General features: G+C 40.1%; 2 protein-coding genes across 6 annotated transcripts in view; one reads left to right on the forward strand and one right to left on the reverse strand.

Annotated features, from left to right (window-relative positions):
- The window catches only part of LOC118410827 (ATP-binding cassette sub-family G member 4-like), a 25,083-nt gene extending 17,471 nt beyond the window's left edge, over nt 1-7,612 (reverse strand). For both annotated transcript variants that reach the window (XM_035812660.1, XM_035812659.1), the window contains exons 1-2: nt 7,494-7,612; nt 4,949-5,299 (exon numbers count right to left, since the gene is read on the reverse strand). In XM_035812660.1, coding sequence (XP_035668553.1) covers nt 4,949-5,237 — 289 coding nt within the window. In that variant the 5' untranslated portion in view covers nt 5,238-5,299; nt 7,494-7,612. The remainder of the gene's footprint in view (nt 1-4,948; nt 5,300-7,493) is intronic.
- A 198-nt stretch (nt 7,613-7,810) lies between these two features.
- On the forward strand, nt 7,811-17,624 carry LOC118412678 (disintegrin and metalloproteinase domain-containing protein 10-like). Of its 4 annotated transcripts, XM_035815689.1 has the most exons (16): nt 7,811-7,944; nt 8,365-8,518; nt 8,770-8,900; nt 9,346-9,706; nt 9,939-10,117; nt 10,774-10,998; nt 11,449-11,603; nt 12,396-12,555; nt 12,724-12,889; nt 13,435-13,536; nt 14,037-14,211; nt 14,517-14,619; nt 15,240-15,360; nt 15,648-15,713; nt 16,202-16,371; nt 17,395-17,624. In XM_035815689.1, exons 1-16 carry the CDS (start codon nt 7,881-7,883, stop codon nt 17,595-17,597), a joined length of 2,535 nt encoding a protein of 844 aa, XP_035671582.1. In that variant the 5' UTR covers nt 7,811-7,880; the 3' UTR covers nt 17,598-17,624. The 4 variants fall into 4 exon arrangements, with proteins under 4 accessions (XP_035671582.1, XP_035671584.1, XP_035671583.1 ...); XM_035815690.1 differs by lacking the exon at nt 7,811-7,944 and having other exon boundaries at nt 8,388-8,525; XM_035815691.1 differs by lacking the exons at nt 7,811-7,944; nt 8,770-8,900 and having other exon boundaries at nt 8,380-8,518.
- The last annotated feature ends 2,857 nt before the right edge of the window (nt 17,625-20,481 follow it).

Genomic DNA, 20,481 nt, shown 5'->3' on the forward strand with positions numbered 1-20,481 from the left:
AATTGTACACTACAAATTTAGAGGTATTCTATATCATTATACAAAAGAATTTGTTTGTTTGTTTGTTTGTTTGTTTGTTTGTTTGTTTGTTTGTTTAAACCTTAGCTTAGTCATGAAAAGCACAAATCGTCCTGCAGGCCACTGTCATTGGGGTCATGAGGTGAGAGGTTATACCTGAGTAAGACTAAGAGTCAGACAAAATATAACAAATATACATTGTCAACTGACAAGACTAAAATCTTACAAAAAAACAGCATTCTATTAAGTAACATGGAGTGCCATCTCCTTTATATACATACATGGCGTAAAATCGATGTAGACTTCAACTTTTACAAAAGCCTGCATGTCATCAAGTATGACATTTAAAATGGTAGGTCTGTTTTGTTTTCATATTTCTGGTTCATTTCACAAATACATTGTACAGAAAATGTGACAGACACTACTGTTATCATAAACCAGTCAATACAATGTAATGGTTTAAAACAAATGCATGTCAAATGTTTTTGCACTAGTCTATGAGGCTCTATAAAACAAATCTTTTTTCAGATATATGAAAAGTTGTGTTTTTCTGCAAGAAATTTTAATTTAATTAAATTCAGCCCAAAGTACTTTACTTAAGCCATTGTATTTAGTCCATGTTATACATGTAAGGCTGAGCATGACTGGACAAGCTCCAAGTAGACTGTTCCCCGTGTAACGAAATATGGTGCTTAAAAAACAATAACTCTAACGGTATACATTATTGATCACGAGGCATTATCGATGGGGAAGGAATGGGCTTGTGACTGAATGTCGTCATCTCAGTGGGCCACAGAAACAGTTGTAGGACTGATGCTGTAAATGCACAAATGTTCGCAACACTTTTTGGTTTTATATTCAACAAAGTTTTTGCGGTGGCATTTTTCCATTACACTCATTTACAGTACTATTATGTGACTACGCTATAAAGGACTTAACATTGATGCCTTTTGTGACTTGAAGCTCAGATATTTCTATACAATATGAATAATGTGGATTAAAACCAAAGGACTGAGTTAACACATATACATATATATGTTCTAGTGTGTTCCTCTTTGCTTGGATCTAGCACAAACAGACGTAACCTAAGCATATTTATACAGACCAGGCTGAGTAAATGTCACTGCACAAAACATATACAATACATATGTAGGTTTCAACACCGATAAACAACTGTCACCATACAGAATATCAGCATTCTTCAATAGTGCTGATGTTTCTAATGCCTCATACATTTTGCATGCATAGAATTGATTCAAGAAGGGAACAAAAGATATTCAGCAGAAGAAAAATTCTTTGTCTATTGGACTGATAAGAACAGGACTGTGTTATACAAGCAAAAAACTATGAATCTACGAATGATAAGGTTATTAGTCCCTGCCATTAAAACAACATCATGCATAGTAACAGTCATGTTATAACTAAGTTTGATTTATAATCTATTATCACAAAAAGCATGCCAGAATGGCTCCACAAAATACATGTGCAACCAGGTATACATAGATCGTAGCTACTGGTGTATATCCTGGCCTGCTACATCTGAGCAGAACAATATTAATAGATTCAAAATCAGAAGAGCAAAACTTTCTTAATTTTCAGCACATCATTTTGAACTTACTCACATTAAAAAAATTAAAGCTTCCGGAGAATAGATTTTTTGGCAAAATACAATATATCTACTATATCTATTATACAATTATTCTTAAATTTTGTATTGTACTTCACGTTTGCAAAGGGGCTCCTAGAGAATCATTTTGTCTTATTATAATGCCTTTAAGAAAACTTGCATGTAATGCAGTAGTGAAAGGGTCATCATAGTCATCTGACACAAGCTCTGCATACATGTAAGCTACTAGTGATGTGCCACAGCAGTATGTCCCAGACACAAGTCGAACCAAATAAAGGGCTTCAAAAGCAAATATAGCACACATGTGCGTATTCGCCTTCTCGTGACTTCTGCGTGTACACCGTGCCAACCTCGCCTATAGGGATTAACATATGTCAAACATGTATGTCATAGGACTGGCTTTACGTGCTAACCCCATATTACTCACAAGTCCATATGAAACTGTTTAGGTGGTCATACTAAAGGGGAAATGTACCTAGTACAGGGCTTGAAATATGTACCGGCAACCAGCAGTTACTATCAAAGAATTGAAAAGATTGCAGTAAGTAAACAAATTCCAATTTTGTAGCTGAAAAAAAAAAAAACGAATCACACATTAGGTGAATGTTACTGGTCAGTTTACAGAGATTCTGGTTGACATATCTTTCAAGAATCAGGAAGTTAGTTTGATGAGGAAAGTCCTACTTGAATGATAATATACTATATTATCATTCAAGTAGGACTTTAGGTTTTTATCACTGCTAAAAAGGTAGTATGGCAGAAACAATAGCTTGAGTATTTTCAGAACGATTTCTAAAAGTGCAAGTGAAACATTAGACAAGTTGCAGCCATTCAGATAACAAAAGGTAGTATTTTGAAAATTTGAGCCCAACAGTAGGATTAGCTAAGTCATTTTCAATTAAGATTGATATAAATCTTTGAATAAGGAGAAGATTTCTGCCAGCTGAATGTTATGTCTTCTGGAAAGGCCACGTTGTGAAGTAATGAGAAAGCTAACAGTAGATGACAGTCATCCTTTCTCAGGGTGAAATCTTACTTGCTAACTGAGTTAGAATTTAGTAAGTCAGGCCCAAATTAAGTTTCGCGAGCAAGTATTTCTGTTGCGAAAACCAAGTTTGAAAGGTCATGTGAAGGTTTTTTTCCTACTCTAGAGTACTCATTCAGAAACAGATTCCTGTGTATACATACAATTGTACTAGTAGCATTAGTATTTATACATTACGGCCATACTGGTAGCTATTTGTTCTTTGCAACAAAGGTAAACATCCAATTTAAGAATTGGTAGCCAATTGGTTACTTCAGTGACTGTGTAAAGCATTGAGTTTTATTTTCAAAAAATTCCCAGTTGTATTTAAAAGGTTTCCCAGGCATAATCTAAGTCGGCACGTCAAACTTCTGAGAGGGATGTAGGAAACACTTGTGCACTAGAAAGGAAGGAGGTAGTTTAACAGGTCAGTTAAGTTAACTATCCCCAAGCAAAGATAACCTGTTGGCATACAATTTGTACTTAAGTGTTTGGTAGCAGGGAGGAGGTTAAAAATGGTCCCCAATACAATCTGCAGGCAGATTGACTGGTGTCATAAGAGAGTAAAAGCTGACCAAGGAGTGTAGCCAGGCGAGGAGTGACCATTTCCTTCTGTTGCCAATGAACACTCTTAGGCCGGCTACACCCCTTTTCCATCCTATGATACTATCTTATGCCACCTTATCATCTGCTTGGAGGTTACCCCAATACACACCTGTTCCACATAATTACCCATCAGCTGGTAATCTAATGAACTGGTGCCCTGCTGTTATCTGAGGAGGTGATAACACATTGGCTCCTCCCAATTTTATTTGATTGACAGGAAATTGACTTCATCCCTAGTATCATTGTGCTAGGAAGAAAGAGTAAGCACTGAGAACTTGTATCTATTTGGGAATTTGGAACTGGAACATCAAACCTAACAAGTGAAATAGTCTTTGGTGCTAGGCACTTTATTCCCCTTCCCCAAGGAAGTCTTTCCATACAGGTGCTGTGCTTCCCCCCTTTGTCCTTGGTGAAACCTGTTTTTCTCCAATTCCCACAGGATCACATTGCAAAAGCCATCCTTTATCTGTTTGTTCAGTTGCAGTTAATCTAATGGCAACAATTGACATAACAATCCAAACTACAAATCTGATGTATTTGTTGATTATTTCTTCTTTTTAGCAACTTATTTCAGACAGGTTCACTTGTGGAATGGCTACTTGAGTGTTTAAAGGTAAAGTCTTGGCCAGACATCAACACAAAGAGATGGATAGTGTAACATGGGGACAAAGTAAATTGTTTAGAGAACATGGCTACTGTTTCTCATATTGCAGCCATATAGAAACAATGAGTGATCACAAGACCAAGTGACCTGCAAAACGTTTGGTCTTACAGCATTGAGAATTTAATAAAAAGACAGAATAAGCCTCTCTCCATAAGAAATTCTACATTTGAAGCAAATCTGAACAATTAAACATATTCATAACAAAAACACTTTTCTGAAAACATAAATTGCAAGGCTTTGGCTACAATACAAACAGAAAACCTCTGTGTACCATTTCTTATCTTATCAGTTCTGTGTTGTGCTGGACTAAGTACCCCAGGTCAACAAAGATTGATAAAGCACAATGAGATTTCCTGTTGATTGTACTGGCCTTAGAAGTGTGCACAAACTCTAATCTATTTTTGAAAAGATCTTTTCTTTCTTTCCTACACTGTAGACAGATTTGGGTTACATTTTAGGCAGCAAAATGCTCCTTTGATATGCCACAAATATCCATCTGCAAACTCACAAATATTTCCAGATGCTTAAATCTCACAGTTTTTTTCTTTCAATTTAACTGTCCTGAGACAAAAATAGGACATACACTATATTTCCCTTTTTGCAAGACAAGTTACAACAGATATACTGTTTTGTGCCTTCAGGCTAATTTGATGAGAAAAAACAACAACAGAATTTAGAATTAGAACAAAAGATGATGCTAATAGCTGGCTGTAAAAAAACAGTCTTTCAGTTCTGCAATGCATTATTCTTTTCCCAGCAAATGCTGCACATAGGATTAGTAATTGTTTTCAATACAAGGGTTGTATACCTCTTTTTGATACATTTTCAATACCCGTTCAAAATACTGGGACAAACATTTGGTTATACCTTTGTGTATGCATCATGCTTTATGCATCGTGAAAGGAAATAAAATGCATAAGCACACAATGATGTAATAAAAAAATATCAATAAAAAATTGAAGTGTCAGCAAATACAATTTCACAATTCTGTATCTCATTAATAACTTACCTTTCTTTCTGAAGAAGCCCTGCCGTATGTTGTAACAGAGGTCGGAGAATTCGATATCGACCGGCTGTCGTTTTGGAAGGTGAGAGAGGGAGGGTCCATGGTCCGACCTACTGCGCGGGATGTGTCCATTCTCCGTGGCAGCAGCAGGGTTGTCTGGTAAAGCCTTAGATATGGTACCGTTGGGCACATGTCCATTGGATTGGTTGGAAATCCCCCCAGGGGAAGCCGGGCTGCTGTTTGGCACCACAATCTCATCAAGTGGAACCTGTACCGTCACAGTCGTCGTCATCTTCCTGCTGTCCTTAAAACTGTCCTCTTCAACCTACGAGCAGCTGGGAGTCTCTATCAAACCTAGAAACAGCAAATCAGCAGCATAGTTTAAGAAGGCAAACCGTGATGGAACTGAGCAGGCCGGTAAATATTGGGTGCCTGCTAGATTTTCACTTTTCCCTTTGTGCTGGCAAGCAGGAGGCATTCACAATGATGTAACCCGTCATGTGATCCTTAAAGGGAAGACTGTTTCATGTTGTTGAGATGGGGGATACGGATATTGCACTTACAGGTAGTATATGTAATCGACATAAGATATATTACACTGCCTACATATAGTTACAGCTAATAAATAGTATATTTTAACGTCCTATAGAAATATATATAACCTTCACTTCAAAACTGTAAAAGGCTCATTAAAAACAGCTCCCCTATTCATCAGTTGGAACCATCCGACAGGTGATTGGCTGCTGCTGTTGAAGGGTATAACATTACAGAATTGGACTTATCTAAACCAAAGATCTATTTTTTGTTCAGAGAAACAAAGATAGTTGACAAGAAATTCAGGATCAGCAAGGAGGTTAAAGAAAGAGTGATTCTTTAACCTCCTTGGGATCAGCTATTTCAGACTGCCTTCCTGACACACAGACTTCTGAGCTGGAACCCAAATAGTTTTAATCTCAAAAAAAATTGAGGAATATTCAAAAGAAATACTGAAAGAGAAAAATATATTCTGCGCCACAATACTGTAAATTGTGAAAAATTTCCAGTGGAAATATGTTCCCAATTAACTGTTTGAATCATCAAAATCCTGGCAAGAACCCCAAACATAGACTGATGATATACTGTAAATTTATTTATTTCCTTAATTTTGGGGTTGGCAGAGAATGGAGGTTTGCACCATTCGCTGTTGAAACAATACAATTGTTAATCCATATTCCCAATGTCATAATTTTGCACCATAAAACAAAACATCGCAACTGTTTAAAGAGGTACAGATGTCCGGCACTGCTACATACATGTAACACGACAGGGTTCGAAATACACATACTTAACTTGCAATTTGCAAGTAATTTTAGAGATTTGCATGTAAAAATATTCTGAACTTGCAATCTTGCATGTTGAAAATACCTGGCCTATAGTAAAAATACTGAGGAATTAGAAACCCTACTCTTAGACAGAACGACACATGGACATCTTTCTTTTTCCTTCCTTGCAAAGTGGCTTGAAACTTTTGCAATATTTCCAAAATTACAGAAAGCCTGATAAATATTCAGGTACATGTGTATTTCAGATTTTAGCTTCTTAGGGGGCAATAACTGACAAACAACCGGGAAAAACAACAGCAAAGACGTCAGCATGCCGATGCAACAAGATGCAAGTGTAGTGGGGGCACCGATTTTCCCAACATATCGCGCGGCCATGGTGCCTTTGTTTGTCTGACAGGGATTGTCACCAGTCGTCAATATGTATTAAAAATAATCAAATTTGGCTTTGCTGCAAAGTTACATGCTGATTTTGTGGATATCTTCCCAAAATGTTAAGTTCTGTCAATATTTTTATGCGCTGATTTCTGTCCATCAAAAATGACAGAATCAGCAAAATTCTTATCTGTCATTAGCAGCAAAATTCCGCCAAAGGACGGAATGGGGGATGCTGGCTAGAACATTGCAGTATAGACTAGTTGTATTTTGCATGTAAATTTTTCAAATTGCACGTAAAATTTTTGCCAACTTGCAATTTCGCATGTAGCCAAAAAAAGTATTTCGATCCCTGCACGAGGACACGTTCCCATGCCCATTATCCCACATAGAAAGAGACAAAGATTAGCAGACTTATCTCATTCTTATGGGGAAGAAAGCAGAAATGGGCAAGAAGCTATAGACATAGTTTTTATGACCTTAGTGTGATGCTGCACATTTTTAAAAAGTAAAAAAAAAAAAAAGAATAAGCATATAATTCATAATAGTAAAACAGAGGACGGTAAAAAGGAATGCAAAAATTAGAGAAACATTGAAGGAAATAGTAGAAAATACTGTTTGCAAAATCGAAAAACCGGCAGATAGACCGTATACCCTCCCACCCCTCAACAGAAATACATTGATAAGTGCAGACAAAAACAGTACCAAAACCATCGAAACTTTAACCTGCCAAAGTAATTCATACCGCTTAACCAAGCTCTGTATACAGCAGAGTAGAGTAATGAACAATTACTTCACATATCATGGCCACAAACAATGCAAAATTCGCCCAAACAAGAACAATATAAACACACATTTCACTGCACTTCTGACGACCTTCTTCCTCCTCCTCCTATATATTCTAATTGCCTTGAGGTGACAGCATCAAAGAAATAAAAAGGAAGGAAGCATTTCTCTTTTCGTGTTGAGTAAGATATTCAAATTTATCGTTTGAATATAATGCTTCGTATTTAATTCATAACAATATACGATCATAGAGGCAAATACCGCTACAGAGTAAGTAAAGAGCACATATTTTCCTAGATATCTAATTTTGCTCTTTGCGTTTAGCCGTGATCTTCCAAAAAAGGCAACGTAACAGCGACGCCTAGCGATTACGTCACAACAACCAGTTTCAGTTTCTGTTTCATTGTTTGCTAAAATGTGTTCCAAGTTGATGAATCACCATAGCAACATACATAATGCCGGCATGGAGGCGCCTTGTTAATTGTTACTGCATATTGTCTACAATTTCAGTGGGGATAGGTGAGTTTTCTTAACTCTACCAGACTCCGTTGGTCGATGAAAGAAAATAGAAATTGGCCAAGTCAGAGCAAGGAGGTTAAACCTCCTTGGTCAGAGGAGTCAGTTATATATCAGATAAGTACGATTTGATTTTTGTACATCTATAGCCAACTGAATCCCCTGATATATCATACAGTCTATTGGGCCAATTTTGAAAGTTATTTTTCCAGCGCCCTATGAAGTCTGGTAAGTGGCAAGTTGCAATTGTACCTAAGAAGTTCAATGTGCTAACTCATCTGGCATATTGTTTAATAATGCAATTTTTCCGATGACCTATGGAGTCTGGTAGAGACTAACTTTTTCACCACTTAAGAAATGAAAGAGGCTCTTATTTTTTACGTTTTTTTTTTACCGATATGATCATCTTTTACTAAACTTCAGGTATTTCCATCGATGACTATGTACGGCACTATGAGCCCGTGACCTACAACACAACTGACGTTCACGGCCAAGTTCTTGCCCTCAAGGAAAACAACGACAGCCCAGAAAACAACGACGTTGCGCCAGTGCGGCTTGATTTTTTCGCCTTCGATAGGTACTTGGTACTTATTTTGTTGCTTTATCAATTGATTACTAAAAGCATTGTCGTCAAACATATGTGGATTTAAAAAAAATGATGATAGAGCTAGAGGTGTGTTTCATATGTTCTGCCAGGCAGTCATTGACGACGTCATATGAAAGTCCTGTACAGTTAGCTCGTACAGTGTATAATTTGATTTGATGCCTCTTTATAAACAAACAAATAAAAATACAACGAATTCCAAAAAATGCACCATATTGTTTTAGGCACTTCAAGTTGAGGCTTTTGCCTGGCGCAAACGTTCTAGAACATGGTGTCATCGCTAACATCTACAGTTCCAGTGGTGTCAGTTCCAAAACCGTCAATAAGGACATCCTCTTTAAAGGAAACATAGAAGGTACATGTACATGGTCACATTTTATTGGTGTTATTTATATTATTGATAACGTCATCATTTAAGTTCTTGGTTCAAAACCAAGAAAAACAAACTTAGTTCTTAGGTTATTATTTAGTTCTTGGTGCAGAACAAGATAACGTTGCCAATTGCAAGTACCTTCCAACCTTGCGGATCCTACTTCTCACCGCTAGATGGCGCCACGACAAGAGGAATCCTGTATTGCCCCCCAGTTAGGTTAATGGCTGTACAGAGTATCTATTGGCCTATCATGATGTTCTGCAGCATTCTAAGCTTTAAACATTGAGTTGCCGGGAAAAAATTGGACTTTGATGTCTAATTTGGGAGCATGAAGAAAATAACATATACTGAAACTAAAACTGAGACTGTACTGCTCTATCTATGGAGGCGTATTTGTATAATAAATGTATTAATCTCTTTCCCTCAGATGAAACAGAGTCGGTGGTTCACGGCCACATACACCGGGGAATGTTTAGCGGCGTTGTCAAGGTCACCAATCGCACCTTCCAAGTGGAACCGGCTGAAAGATACCAGTCCTCGCGAGACTCTCCATCATCGCGAGATTTCCATTCCGTCATGTACGACCACGATGACGTCATCAACGGATCACGTTATGACGTCAACGTCTCAATGAACTTCGCATTCGTGGATCACGTGACAAGGCTGCACACGGAAGTGATTACTTTGCAACCGGAAGTTTTTGACCCCCAACTATCACATTTTGAAGACGACCGTGACAGGAATTTCACGGGACCTCGGAGAAAAGTTTCAGTTTGGACAAAAAGCAGGTACAAGTGACAACCCCTTTCTTCCAACTAAAAACTCCAAAATCATGGCTTGCACGTCGAATACAACATACGAGCTAGAGGTTTTCAAAGGATGCTCTATATTCTAACAAGTGTTGTAATAAAACGTTGGACCGAATTTGTCAAATGGTGTACAATTCATCCGCGTGATAACGGCAAGTACAGGGCTGTCGAAACTGTAGATTTGACCGACACACATTTTCCCCCGAGAAAGATCAGGGAGGTCACTTGAACCCCAGATGACGACGTGCACCGTCCACGTGGTCGCAGATCATCGGTTCTACCGCGTCATCGCCGGAAGTGACGCAGTCAAGGCCATAGCGGAAATGGTGCTGCACATGGAGGAAGCAGACCGGATATTCAGACAGACAGACTTCGACGAGGACGGAAATGGTACATTCAAAAGTTTAGTACTGAATTATGGTACAAAGATTAAGGAAAGAAATTTAAGGGTCCCTTTAAGCTGAGCTTTTTTGTTTTTGTTTTTAGATTCTTTTTTACGTCTTCAACACTACCTTTTTACAATACCTTAATGCACCATGCCACTCACTCACTCCGTCGAGCTACATGTAGCTCGGAGTCTCTACATACCATAAAGATTAAAAGCTCACTGTCCTATACAGTTGAACATGTTTCAAGGCAAAATCTGATTTCATGACGCTTATTAGTGCTGTTTCACCACGTGTGGACGCCTATAGCACATCACTACCACATTTTAGCACTTTGGTCTGAAAATTCATTAAAGAAAGTTTTTATCGTGTTGGCTGAAATTTTTAACCCCACGTAAATTGTAGCCAATAACCCGCCATTTTGTTCGATAAAAACCCTGACTTATAATATATATGATACTGCCCGGAAAGTGAGTTCAGCACCAAGGACAGGGAGGGGCGGTAGGTGGTGTAACGGGCGGTAGGGGGCGCTTATACAGGGTTGAGCACCAACTTTCTGCTTCGTCTCACCTTTTTTCTGAAATTGAGCATATAAAGTTTCATATAAAAATACAGTTTAGTTATCTCCAACTCAAGACTAGTGCTCTTTCCATGTTACAGGTGACAACGTTGGTTTTTCAATAACCGCGATCTCACTCTACACGGACGAGGAATCTATGGGATACAATCTTGGTGGACACTACCGGAAAGCAGAGGACTACCTGGGCGACTTTTCACGTAACGACTTCAACGACTTCTGCCTTGCTATCGCCTTCACGTACCAGGATTTTTCAGGCGTACTCGGGCTAGCCTGGCTCGGGAGCTCGCTGCGCAGAGTGCCAGGAGGTAACGTTGCAAACTAGTTGTCATGAAACTTCATCTGTATGAGTAAATCAAATATTGAAAAATGAGTTATGTAATTTCACTCACAGAAATTTTTGACCAATTCTCTCTAAGCTCTGTCTTCTCCAGCTATCTGACCCGACTCCTGTAGACACGAGACACAACATTAGGTTAACATTCGTTATTGGAAGTGAAGTTGAGAGTCAAGATGTGCATAGATGATATACAATTTTGATACGGTTTTAAGCGTATTAACAAACATGTGTAATCTTGCATGTCTTACAGTGTTTACACATGGTACGGACATGATTGTTAATGCTATTACTATTACTTCTTCTGTTGCTGCTGCTGCTACTTCTACTACTTCTACTACTACTACTAGAAGTGAGACTACTACTACTTCTACTGCTATTCCTACGTGTTATATTTGTTTCATCTTGTGACACAAACGAGGCATCTGCCAGAGAAGAGTGCTGGTGATGTCTGACTGGAAGGAGAGAAGTTTCAACACGGCCATGGTAACCTTTGACCGGCATGGGAGTCAGATGTCCAGGGCAGTGACCATCATCTCAGTAGTCCACGAATTCGGACACGGCTTCGGCAGTCCGGTGAGGGTCAGTTAGATTTGTCGTATACGACAGGGCTAAGACCAAAACGTTTCAGTGGGGTCGTGTGCTGTAACGGCAGGGTGTTTGGTTCACAGCCCGAAGTTCTGGGTTCGAATTTGTTAATATGCCACCGATCTTGAGCCTTTGGGAAAAGTACTTTACACGAGTTTCCTCACTTGTACCAGGTGTACACGCTCAGGTGTACCTATCTTCAATAAGGACTGTCCCTCGGGTGGGGCAGTAATGGAGGTTCCGTGCTTGAGGATAGCCACACCTCGAGCACATTAAGACCCCCCCCCCCCCCTGCTTTTAACGACACGTGCAGGGGGTCCTTCTTGGTGTAAGTAGTTAAAAAAAAGTTCAAAACATACAGTCCTACGCATATATATGGCCGCACCTGGGGCAAGTGCTTAGATGAATGTCACTGTGTCTTCATAAAGTTGGAATGGCTCCTGTGGACCAAGATATGAGATCACCCGACAATTAGATATCCACATATATCCACGTTTACATGTATCAAAGATCCATACACTACACTAGGTGTCAGTGTGTAGTGTAAGATAAATCTATCAGTTTGCAATGATTTTGAGAGAAACATTTGCAACAATACGTATGTAGGGACACTCTGTTTGGAGCTACACAGTCTTTCGGAAGGGGCATAAAATGGGGGGTCCCTTGCTCGAGGAGGTGCCTTTAGCACATCACGACAACTTCATTAGTCAGATTAGGCACTGGCTGTAATGACACAACAAGGTGAATTATTTGTAATGCTACAACATTTTTGTTTGTAAGCATGATCCAGAAGAGTGCCGGCCGGGCGGAGCACAGGGAAACTACGTGATGTATCCCTACGCCACTGACGGCAGGAAACCGAACAACGACGACTTCTCGGTGTGTTCAAAACAGAGTATGAGACCTGTCATGGCTATAAAGGGGATCAGGTGTTTCGAAGGTCTGTTAATTAGATAATGCCACTTTATTTTATCTTTTAAAATCTTGTGATAGTCGTGGATGCAGGTCTCTTGGAGAGTGAATTTGTGAGTGACGGAAACTGAAAAAAGGATTTACATTGATACATATGAAATGGGTTACATTGCTCCTCTTCTTTATTTGAACGTAGTTCACGAGGGTCCGTTCTGTGGCAACGGCATTCTGGAGGAGGGGGAAGAATGCGATTGTGGGACAGCTGCGGAATGTGCTGTTCTAGACAGCTGTTGTACTCCCCCTGGAGGCGTCGGCTTTGATCCACAATGTACCTTCAAGCGTCACGAGGGAAAAGTCTGCAGGTCAATTTATTGCATCTAATTACATTACATTTGTTGTCCTAAAATACGCTTTTGGGGTCTGTGCTCCAAATTCCTTTTTTTTTCGCCATCAGAGAGCCTTTCTAGATAGCTTGTTTCTACTGCAAACAGTTATATAAGGAACTGCATTGTCACATTTTGGGCTGTTATATGAATTCTTTGTGCCTTCACAGGTGACCGCCGTTTTGAGGGGGGGGGGGTGGGGGGCGGGGGTATCCCACCTGCGGCTATGATTTCTTCCAAGCCATCAACCAATATAGAAAAGTTGTTGTGCATATTTTCATATTTCATATTTTGTGGGAAAATAAATTATTCATGTTGCCTGTAATTTGTAATATCAAGTCGTGAAGACATGCGACAGACTTGCAACAGTACATGTATTTTGCACATTTCAATGAGAACGAACCTACAGAGAAGTACAGTAAATATCATGATCAAAACGCATCACATTTATGAATGTTGGCGAAGGCAGTTTTGAATCTGACGAGTACCAAGTCTAAATATAGCTTTATATTTGTTTTCCCCAGCCCACTACTGTTTCCGTGCTGTGATGCTGCCTGTCATGTCGTCCCCCACCAGAACCGTACGTGTGCAGAGGCCACAGAGTGCAGTGAGCACGCCGTCTGTACATATCCTTTCCACGGACACTATAGCTGATTCATGTTTTGCTATGCATGTTTAGATGTGTCACAGTCAGTGCCAATCCTATCCCCGACTCTTTTAATTCATTCCTCTCTTCTTTGTTTCGTTTATTGTTTGTATTGCATACCCAGTAAATCATGATTCATAAATATGATACCTGGACCGCGATAACTTTCGATACGGGTGTTCGGACGAGGTAAAAACTTCGGTTATCACACGGGCTTCTATAGAAATCGAACACACCTCGAGTACGCCGTGTGAACCTCAGGTGATACAGAGTACACCGTGTTTTATTCTGATAACGCATGTGTCAAGCAGCCGCCCCGGTTTACGTAATTACCGGCCTGCGATCCGTCCTTCCTGCGGTTGCGTTTCCGCTGGACAGCCGTTACCAGCAAATCAAGTTGCGGCCAAGAAACAAACGAAAAAAAAAAAGATCTGACATGTATGAAATAACGTTCAGTGTTGATCTTTAACCTGTTAACACTGGAGACAGCCTTTTCTGCCCCCCTCCCCACCACCTTCCAAACGGAACCCTCTGTAGCGATGGGTCCAGAGTCTGCCATGGCGGGGCGTGTGTGGAGAGCGTTTGTTCTCACTTGGGTTTGGAAGAGTGTTTCTGTGAGGGAAGTGTGCAAGAGATGTGCTATGTATGCTGCCAGGTTGGTACCACTTTCAGTTTTTATTTAGATTCTTTAACATTCTTTAAAAAAGCTGAGGCATTTGGCTTTGAATGTTTCTTGAGTTCTCTTAAGGATCATGATTCAAACACAAGTTCTTCCATAAGCCTTTACTCTCAACAAAAATGTTCCAAAGTGTCAACTTTGTCGCACGACACAATATATGATTTTATTCATTAATTTGCTTTACATCATATTATGTCATTTAAAACCAGTGGTTTCCAAAATAAAGCATTTACAAAGAAACTCCCTATGGTACAAAACATTAATCAATCTATTTCTAACAGACTGAGGACGGACATTGTGTCAGTAGCGTGTCTCTCGGTCTTGGAGACCCCTCTGGTACCCATCTTGTGAGAGGACCTGGAAGCATTTGTAATGATTACAAAGGTGAGAAACGTGTTAACAAGCACAATCATGGTACAATATAATGTTATTTATCAGAAAATTATTTACGGTACAGCTAGTACTATATGATGTAAAATATCTAAAGCATTTCCTGTACAGGTTTAGAGGTCTCAATTTGAATTCGAACACTCTGTTTGCCATGGTTTCAAAGACTGTTTAATCCATGAACACCAAGATATCATAAACTTCTGATTTCAACAGTGCTGCGAAATTCAGGTTCCGCAAATTCAGTTTGTTCATTTAGTTTATTAGAATTCGCCAAACGTGTGGGTGGGGTAAGACAAGGTGTGTAATCATTTCAATGACTCTCATCAAAGCATATTATAAAGTTACAATAAACAAACAAAACAATAGATAATTGGTCATCTACCGTATGCAACAAACGCAGCTACATGCACCGTTACAAAACATTTACATCATAAACAACGACATAAACGACAAGGAAACACATTGTCAGCAATCTACAGTGTTCTTAGTGCGTGGGACGAGGCGTATTTACAGACAGTTGTACAAGTGCAGAGACTGCAGTCAGTTAGAAAGTTACGTTAGATGAAGTTAGAGCGATTTGTATTTGTCATGTGTTATTGAGACCGTTGTTTCAGGTTACTGTACCCAGGATGGCCGCTGTGTGCGGGTGGATAGCGAAGGTCTGCTCAACAGACTCAACAACATGTTCAGCACTGATGGGAGGGGTAGTGTTGGCTGGTGGCTGAGGAACTACTGGTTTGCTTATTTCTTTATACGTTTTTGAAAGCTCTTTCAAGCCATGATATAAAGAAGCAAAGTGGAAGTGATTTAGATTCTGTATGCTCCCTAATTGCTTCCTTTGCAGTAGTCTCTTAAGTCTTTATAAACAACGAACCGTTCTTGTCAAACACCATAGGGAAAAAATAGAACATCTGCTCTATTTCGTACACTTCGATCTGAAACTAGCGTTGTTTCAGAACATGGGACGGGGCTTATGGTGTTCTAAGGGACTGGTCTTACCGTGAATCTGTGACATTCTGTAGGTACTACGGAGTCCTGGCCATTGCTGGGTTTGCACTGGTCGTAGGAATCTTGCGAGCTGCACTCAAGTAAGTTTTTAGTAAACTTAAGGTTCTAGACTTGAAAACTAGATGTTTGCTGTGAGTCTTCCAAAAAATGCCACAACCCTCTGACTACATGACTTGGGCGCCTACGATAGATTTTATATTCAGTAGTAGCTTTTGTTAACGTTTTCCGGTGCCTAACTCAGGCTTTCAATATTTGAGTGGTGTCGTTGCAAGGCCCGGTGGCTAGGCTAACTGACACGAGAAAGAAGGTCACCAGTTGGATTTCTGGTAATTCTGGCTGGACGTTGTGTCCTTGGGAAAGGCAGTTAACACAACTTCGCTAACACAGCACGGTCAGTCATAAAATTGCTAACCTGTCCTGACTTCGGTTGGAGGTAAGATACTGTGGAATGAGAAGGTGGGACTCCACATCACAATACCGTGCCCCAGACACAGTGGATAACAACCCACTGCCTCTACGGCCTGAAAGACTATGGGACCTTTGCGCCCACCTTGCCTTTTTACACCAGGAGGCGTATTGCTGACACAGCTAGAGACCAACAGGCGAACAGGTTACAGGCCCTGACTGTGGAGGCACATAGACAGATCAAGCTGCTGGACGAGAAACTGCGAGAATTGGAGACTGATCACGACAATGACGTCACTCCTGGAGAGACTTTGAGCCTGTCTCCGGAGCTGAGTGAGTGTGAAGGTTCAGGTCTCATACCTCGATTAGACAGTACAATTGGATTCAATCTTAACACACATTTTATTCCTGCAAATCCAATAAAGACACACATGTTCGTACTAGGCAATAAACGAATGTCACCCAAATCTATTTTGTACTGATTGTTAATAACTTTATCGATCAGTTCAATGGACGATTTCTTTTGATATTATATGCTTATTTGTGTATGTTATCATCAACAGCAATTGTTAAGATCATATGTATTATTACAGTTTGTGGAATGACCCACAAAAGTCTTTGTAGATTGATTAGTCATCTCTATTTTTTATCTTTTGCCTGCTCTTACTGAATGATTTGTTGTTGTTTTTTATGCGCAAATAATTCTAAGGTAATCGAGTGTTAGATATCCAAGTGTTTAAGACAATATTGAGAAGGCCTCTGTTAATGTTTTTTATGTGGCGGTGTTATGGCACCCGGAGGAATTATATAGAGAGTTGATGTTATACCGAACAGTGGATTGTTCTTTCACATCTTCTTATTCGACTTTTGGATGGACTTTGGCATTCTACAACATTAGTAAATGTTTCCCAATATTTTATTTACCACTTTACGGCATGTAACGTTATTTACTTATTTTTTAGCTGCTTTGTACGATTAACAGTATTGACAATAAAAACATAACCTCTCATACTTCCACCGGGTGCCATAACACCGACACATCAACAAACGTTATTATAGAGGCCTTCTCATGATTATCTTAAACACCTGAGTATCTGTAGTGTAACGTTATATTTCCTGAAGATTATACTGATGGTTCATTGGTACATCATTTTTAATCACTTTCGTGTATTGTTCTCATATATTATGGCACCTGGTGGAATTATAAAATTTGATGTAATATGCTTGCACATGATGGACTCAACATTGCTTTAACAACAAACAAACTACGTTAGAGCTGTTTCGAGTGGGCAAAGCTGCTACCGGAAGTTAAGGTTAAGAGTTAATTTTCTTTTTTTTTCTTTTTTTTCATCACAGCACATGCCGTCAGTCGAATGAGCGCTCTATTCCCTACGACCAAGCGTTCTTTGCTTCTAGAGAGCATTATGGGGTGTGATGACGAGGAAACCACCGTTCGCAATCTCCTGGCTCTAGGACATCCAATGAGAAGTCAGACAGGTGTGACGTCACAAAGAGCAATAATGGAAAACGGCACGATCGTCAAGAGTGTAAACTGTTGATACAAACCGTAAGAAATTTGACCTTAAACATGCCCCTGATTTCATTGCGTAACCGTTGCTAATGGGTTTCGTTTATGAAAGTAAGTAACGTGACTTCTACACGCATTTTTCTCAATTGTCCAATTCACTAAGCACTACTTCCAATTAAAAACCAGGTGAACAACTGACTGTACTCTTCATAATTGCTGACGGGAGAACAATTATAAGTCACTGTATTCGCAACTAAGCTTTCCCTGACCACGACTTTCATCAGAAAACCCGTATCTTGGAGAGATTTTGAGGGACTTTATTTGAAACTTCTATCGGCAATTTGCGAGATTCATTATTGGGGATCATGGAAATATTTTTCAGTCTCTGGGCGTTGGCCCGTTACATTAATTAACAGCGACAACCGTTCATTGTGTGGGTATGTTATACAATTTTAGATATGGTACATACTGCTTGGCACTCGGCACTTACCGGGAAAGGGTACTGTAATGAAGTTGAATACACAGCACTACAACCCCGATGCCTACTTATGTAACCCTGTGTGACCCAAGGGCTAAAGAATCGGAGATAAGCACCGTCATGGCCCTGTGCACCTAAAAGATTTTATAAAACGCTATACCTTAACTCCTACGGTGGTGTCTATTGGTATTGCTAGGCTAGCAGACACAGGGCCAAGATGTCAAGGATTCGATTCCTGGCTAGACATAATGTCCTTGAGAAACACACTTTACTTCCCTCACTCCACCCAGGTGAAAGGCGGTGAAAGGACAGGGTAAAACTTCATCTCCCAATACCGTGCCTAAGGCGCAATTTACACTTGTTTCTTGAATCTGTAGTACGACACATCGTAGTCTACTACTGGACTACGATGTGTAGTACTACAGTTAAAACTAGAGTTCGGAATTGGACACCACTGCCCTCCCCTAGCCTCCATATCAGGCTCTCTAACTTACCAAAATAACATAAAATACGCGGCAAGGCACAGCCTTTTTTAAAAAGATTTCTTGTTTACTTTGTACTGGGTCGCTTGTGCCGCCGGCCCGTGGACACAAGATGACCAGCCAAAAGTGTTTGATGAGAAAGAAAGACAAAAAACGCCCAGAAAACCTGCTAAAGAGGCTACTGACCCTACGGCCTCAGAAAGCTATTGAACTTCTTTTGCCCTTTTCTGTACCTTATTACAAACAGTCACGCATTGAACATGTGATTCATGTGCTTTACTGTATTTCTGCGTGGTACATTTCAGAGGTAAATACAATAGACACTCACAGCAAACATAGATTGATGATTATACTAAATCAGTAAGTAGAACTCCCTATTACCGAATTATCCGTCACCACAATAAGAAAAACATCAGAGATATGTTATGTAGCTTTGAAGACCATAACAAACTTAATGAGGACATTATATGGTATTTTTCTGTCAAAGATAAGACTTTGATGCAATTGTAAATTCAGTACATATATGATTATAACCTATTTACCCGCCGAGCGGCTTCGCCTACTCGGGGGCTTTTTCGATGGTTACCGGTCGCCGAGAAGACGTTATGTCCCCATAAACAACGAGGAAAAGGCGGGTTATTAACATTATTATGTTGAAATACCAAAGTGAAAAGTTGAAATATCAAAGTGAGCAGCAAGCACTATTGGTCGATCAGTAATATGCGGGTTTTCTCTACATCAACAGATACTTTTGATATTAGGGCTGTATACCCGGTACGAATGGAGGCTTGTGATTTAATAAAATTGCGAAAAAAACACCGTTAGTAAACAAAAAATTAAAGTGTAAAAGTGGTCAATATGGAGTAATATTGACCGGAGCAAAATGGAGTCTCCCGATCCCCCATCCCCCTTGCTGTATGCCAATTTGCTGTAGCCGTTTCTCCAATGGTCACCAAGATAGCAGTCAGCCAGTGGTTGCTGTTCACCTGATGCAAATTATGAAAATATTTTAGAGTTATGTGTCTTGTATAAAATGCTTTGATCGTGACATGACCAAATAAAGTTTGTTCCTACACAGCACAATTTGTATATGTCCTCTTATATATATCAGGTAGAACCCCGGGTGTATCGGCCTGCGGTCCGTCCTGTCCGCTCTCGTAATGTATCTGCTTAGAGATTTGGTAGCCGCCACATTGCATATTATAGCACAGAATTACTTTCTACCCTAATCCCAATTATGCTACAGTCCCATTTGAAAAGGTCCCTTTCAGCTGTAAGTCTACGGGCTGATTTTTCTGCACTTTCGGGCGTGGCCGCTACGTGGCACGGTTTGACACCTTGTGACTATTTTGGGCCCCGTATTGGAATTTGGTAACTCGCAGTTACAATCTGGAGCCTGGCGACAAATAGACTGCCCATGAAAGCACTGAAAGGTTCCTCCCCCCAGTTTTCGGCAGTCCACCGGGACAATTTAGTGGCATCGGGGCTCCCTGTGGGCACCGCGAAGCAAACGGTACCGTGGCATTAGTGTCCCTGTCCCTGTCATGTCAGTTTGCAACCTGCTCGGTTAGACTGGCCTTGGACTGGCTTACCTCCGATGTAAATGGCACACTTGCTTTATTTAACATTTCTGATGCCACAGACCCTCTCCTCACCACAGGCCGACAGAACAGAAACCTACAGGGACAAAAGAAGGTTCTCTTCAGTATCCATATGACCTTATAATTCCCGGCTCCACGTTTTCGTCGAGCTGATGAGTGTAGACAATCGGGACGCTATGTGCTCCTGGAGGTTAGATATCCAAGTAAAAATATTCAAATGCTGGACAGGCAAGATTACATATTCTTTTTAATAATACACCTCAAATCTGCAACAGCCTGCTTAAGCTCAAAGGCTCACAGGGACTACCCCCGTACCAAACATAATGATTATCGCAATCCTTCCAGAGGTTCGCA

This window comes from Branchiostoma floridae, chromosome 3 (assembly GCF_000003815.2).
Source record: "Branchiostoma floridae strain S238N-H82 chromosome 3, Bfl_VNyyK, whole genome shotgun sequence".
NCBI lineage: Eukaryota > Metazoa > Chordata > Leptocardii > Amphioxiformes > Branchiostomatidae > Branchiostoma > Branchiostoma floridae.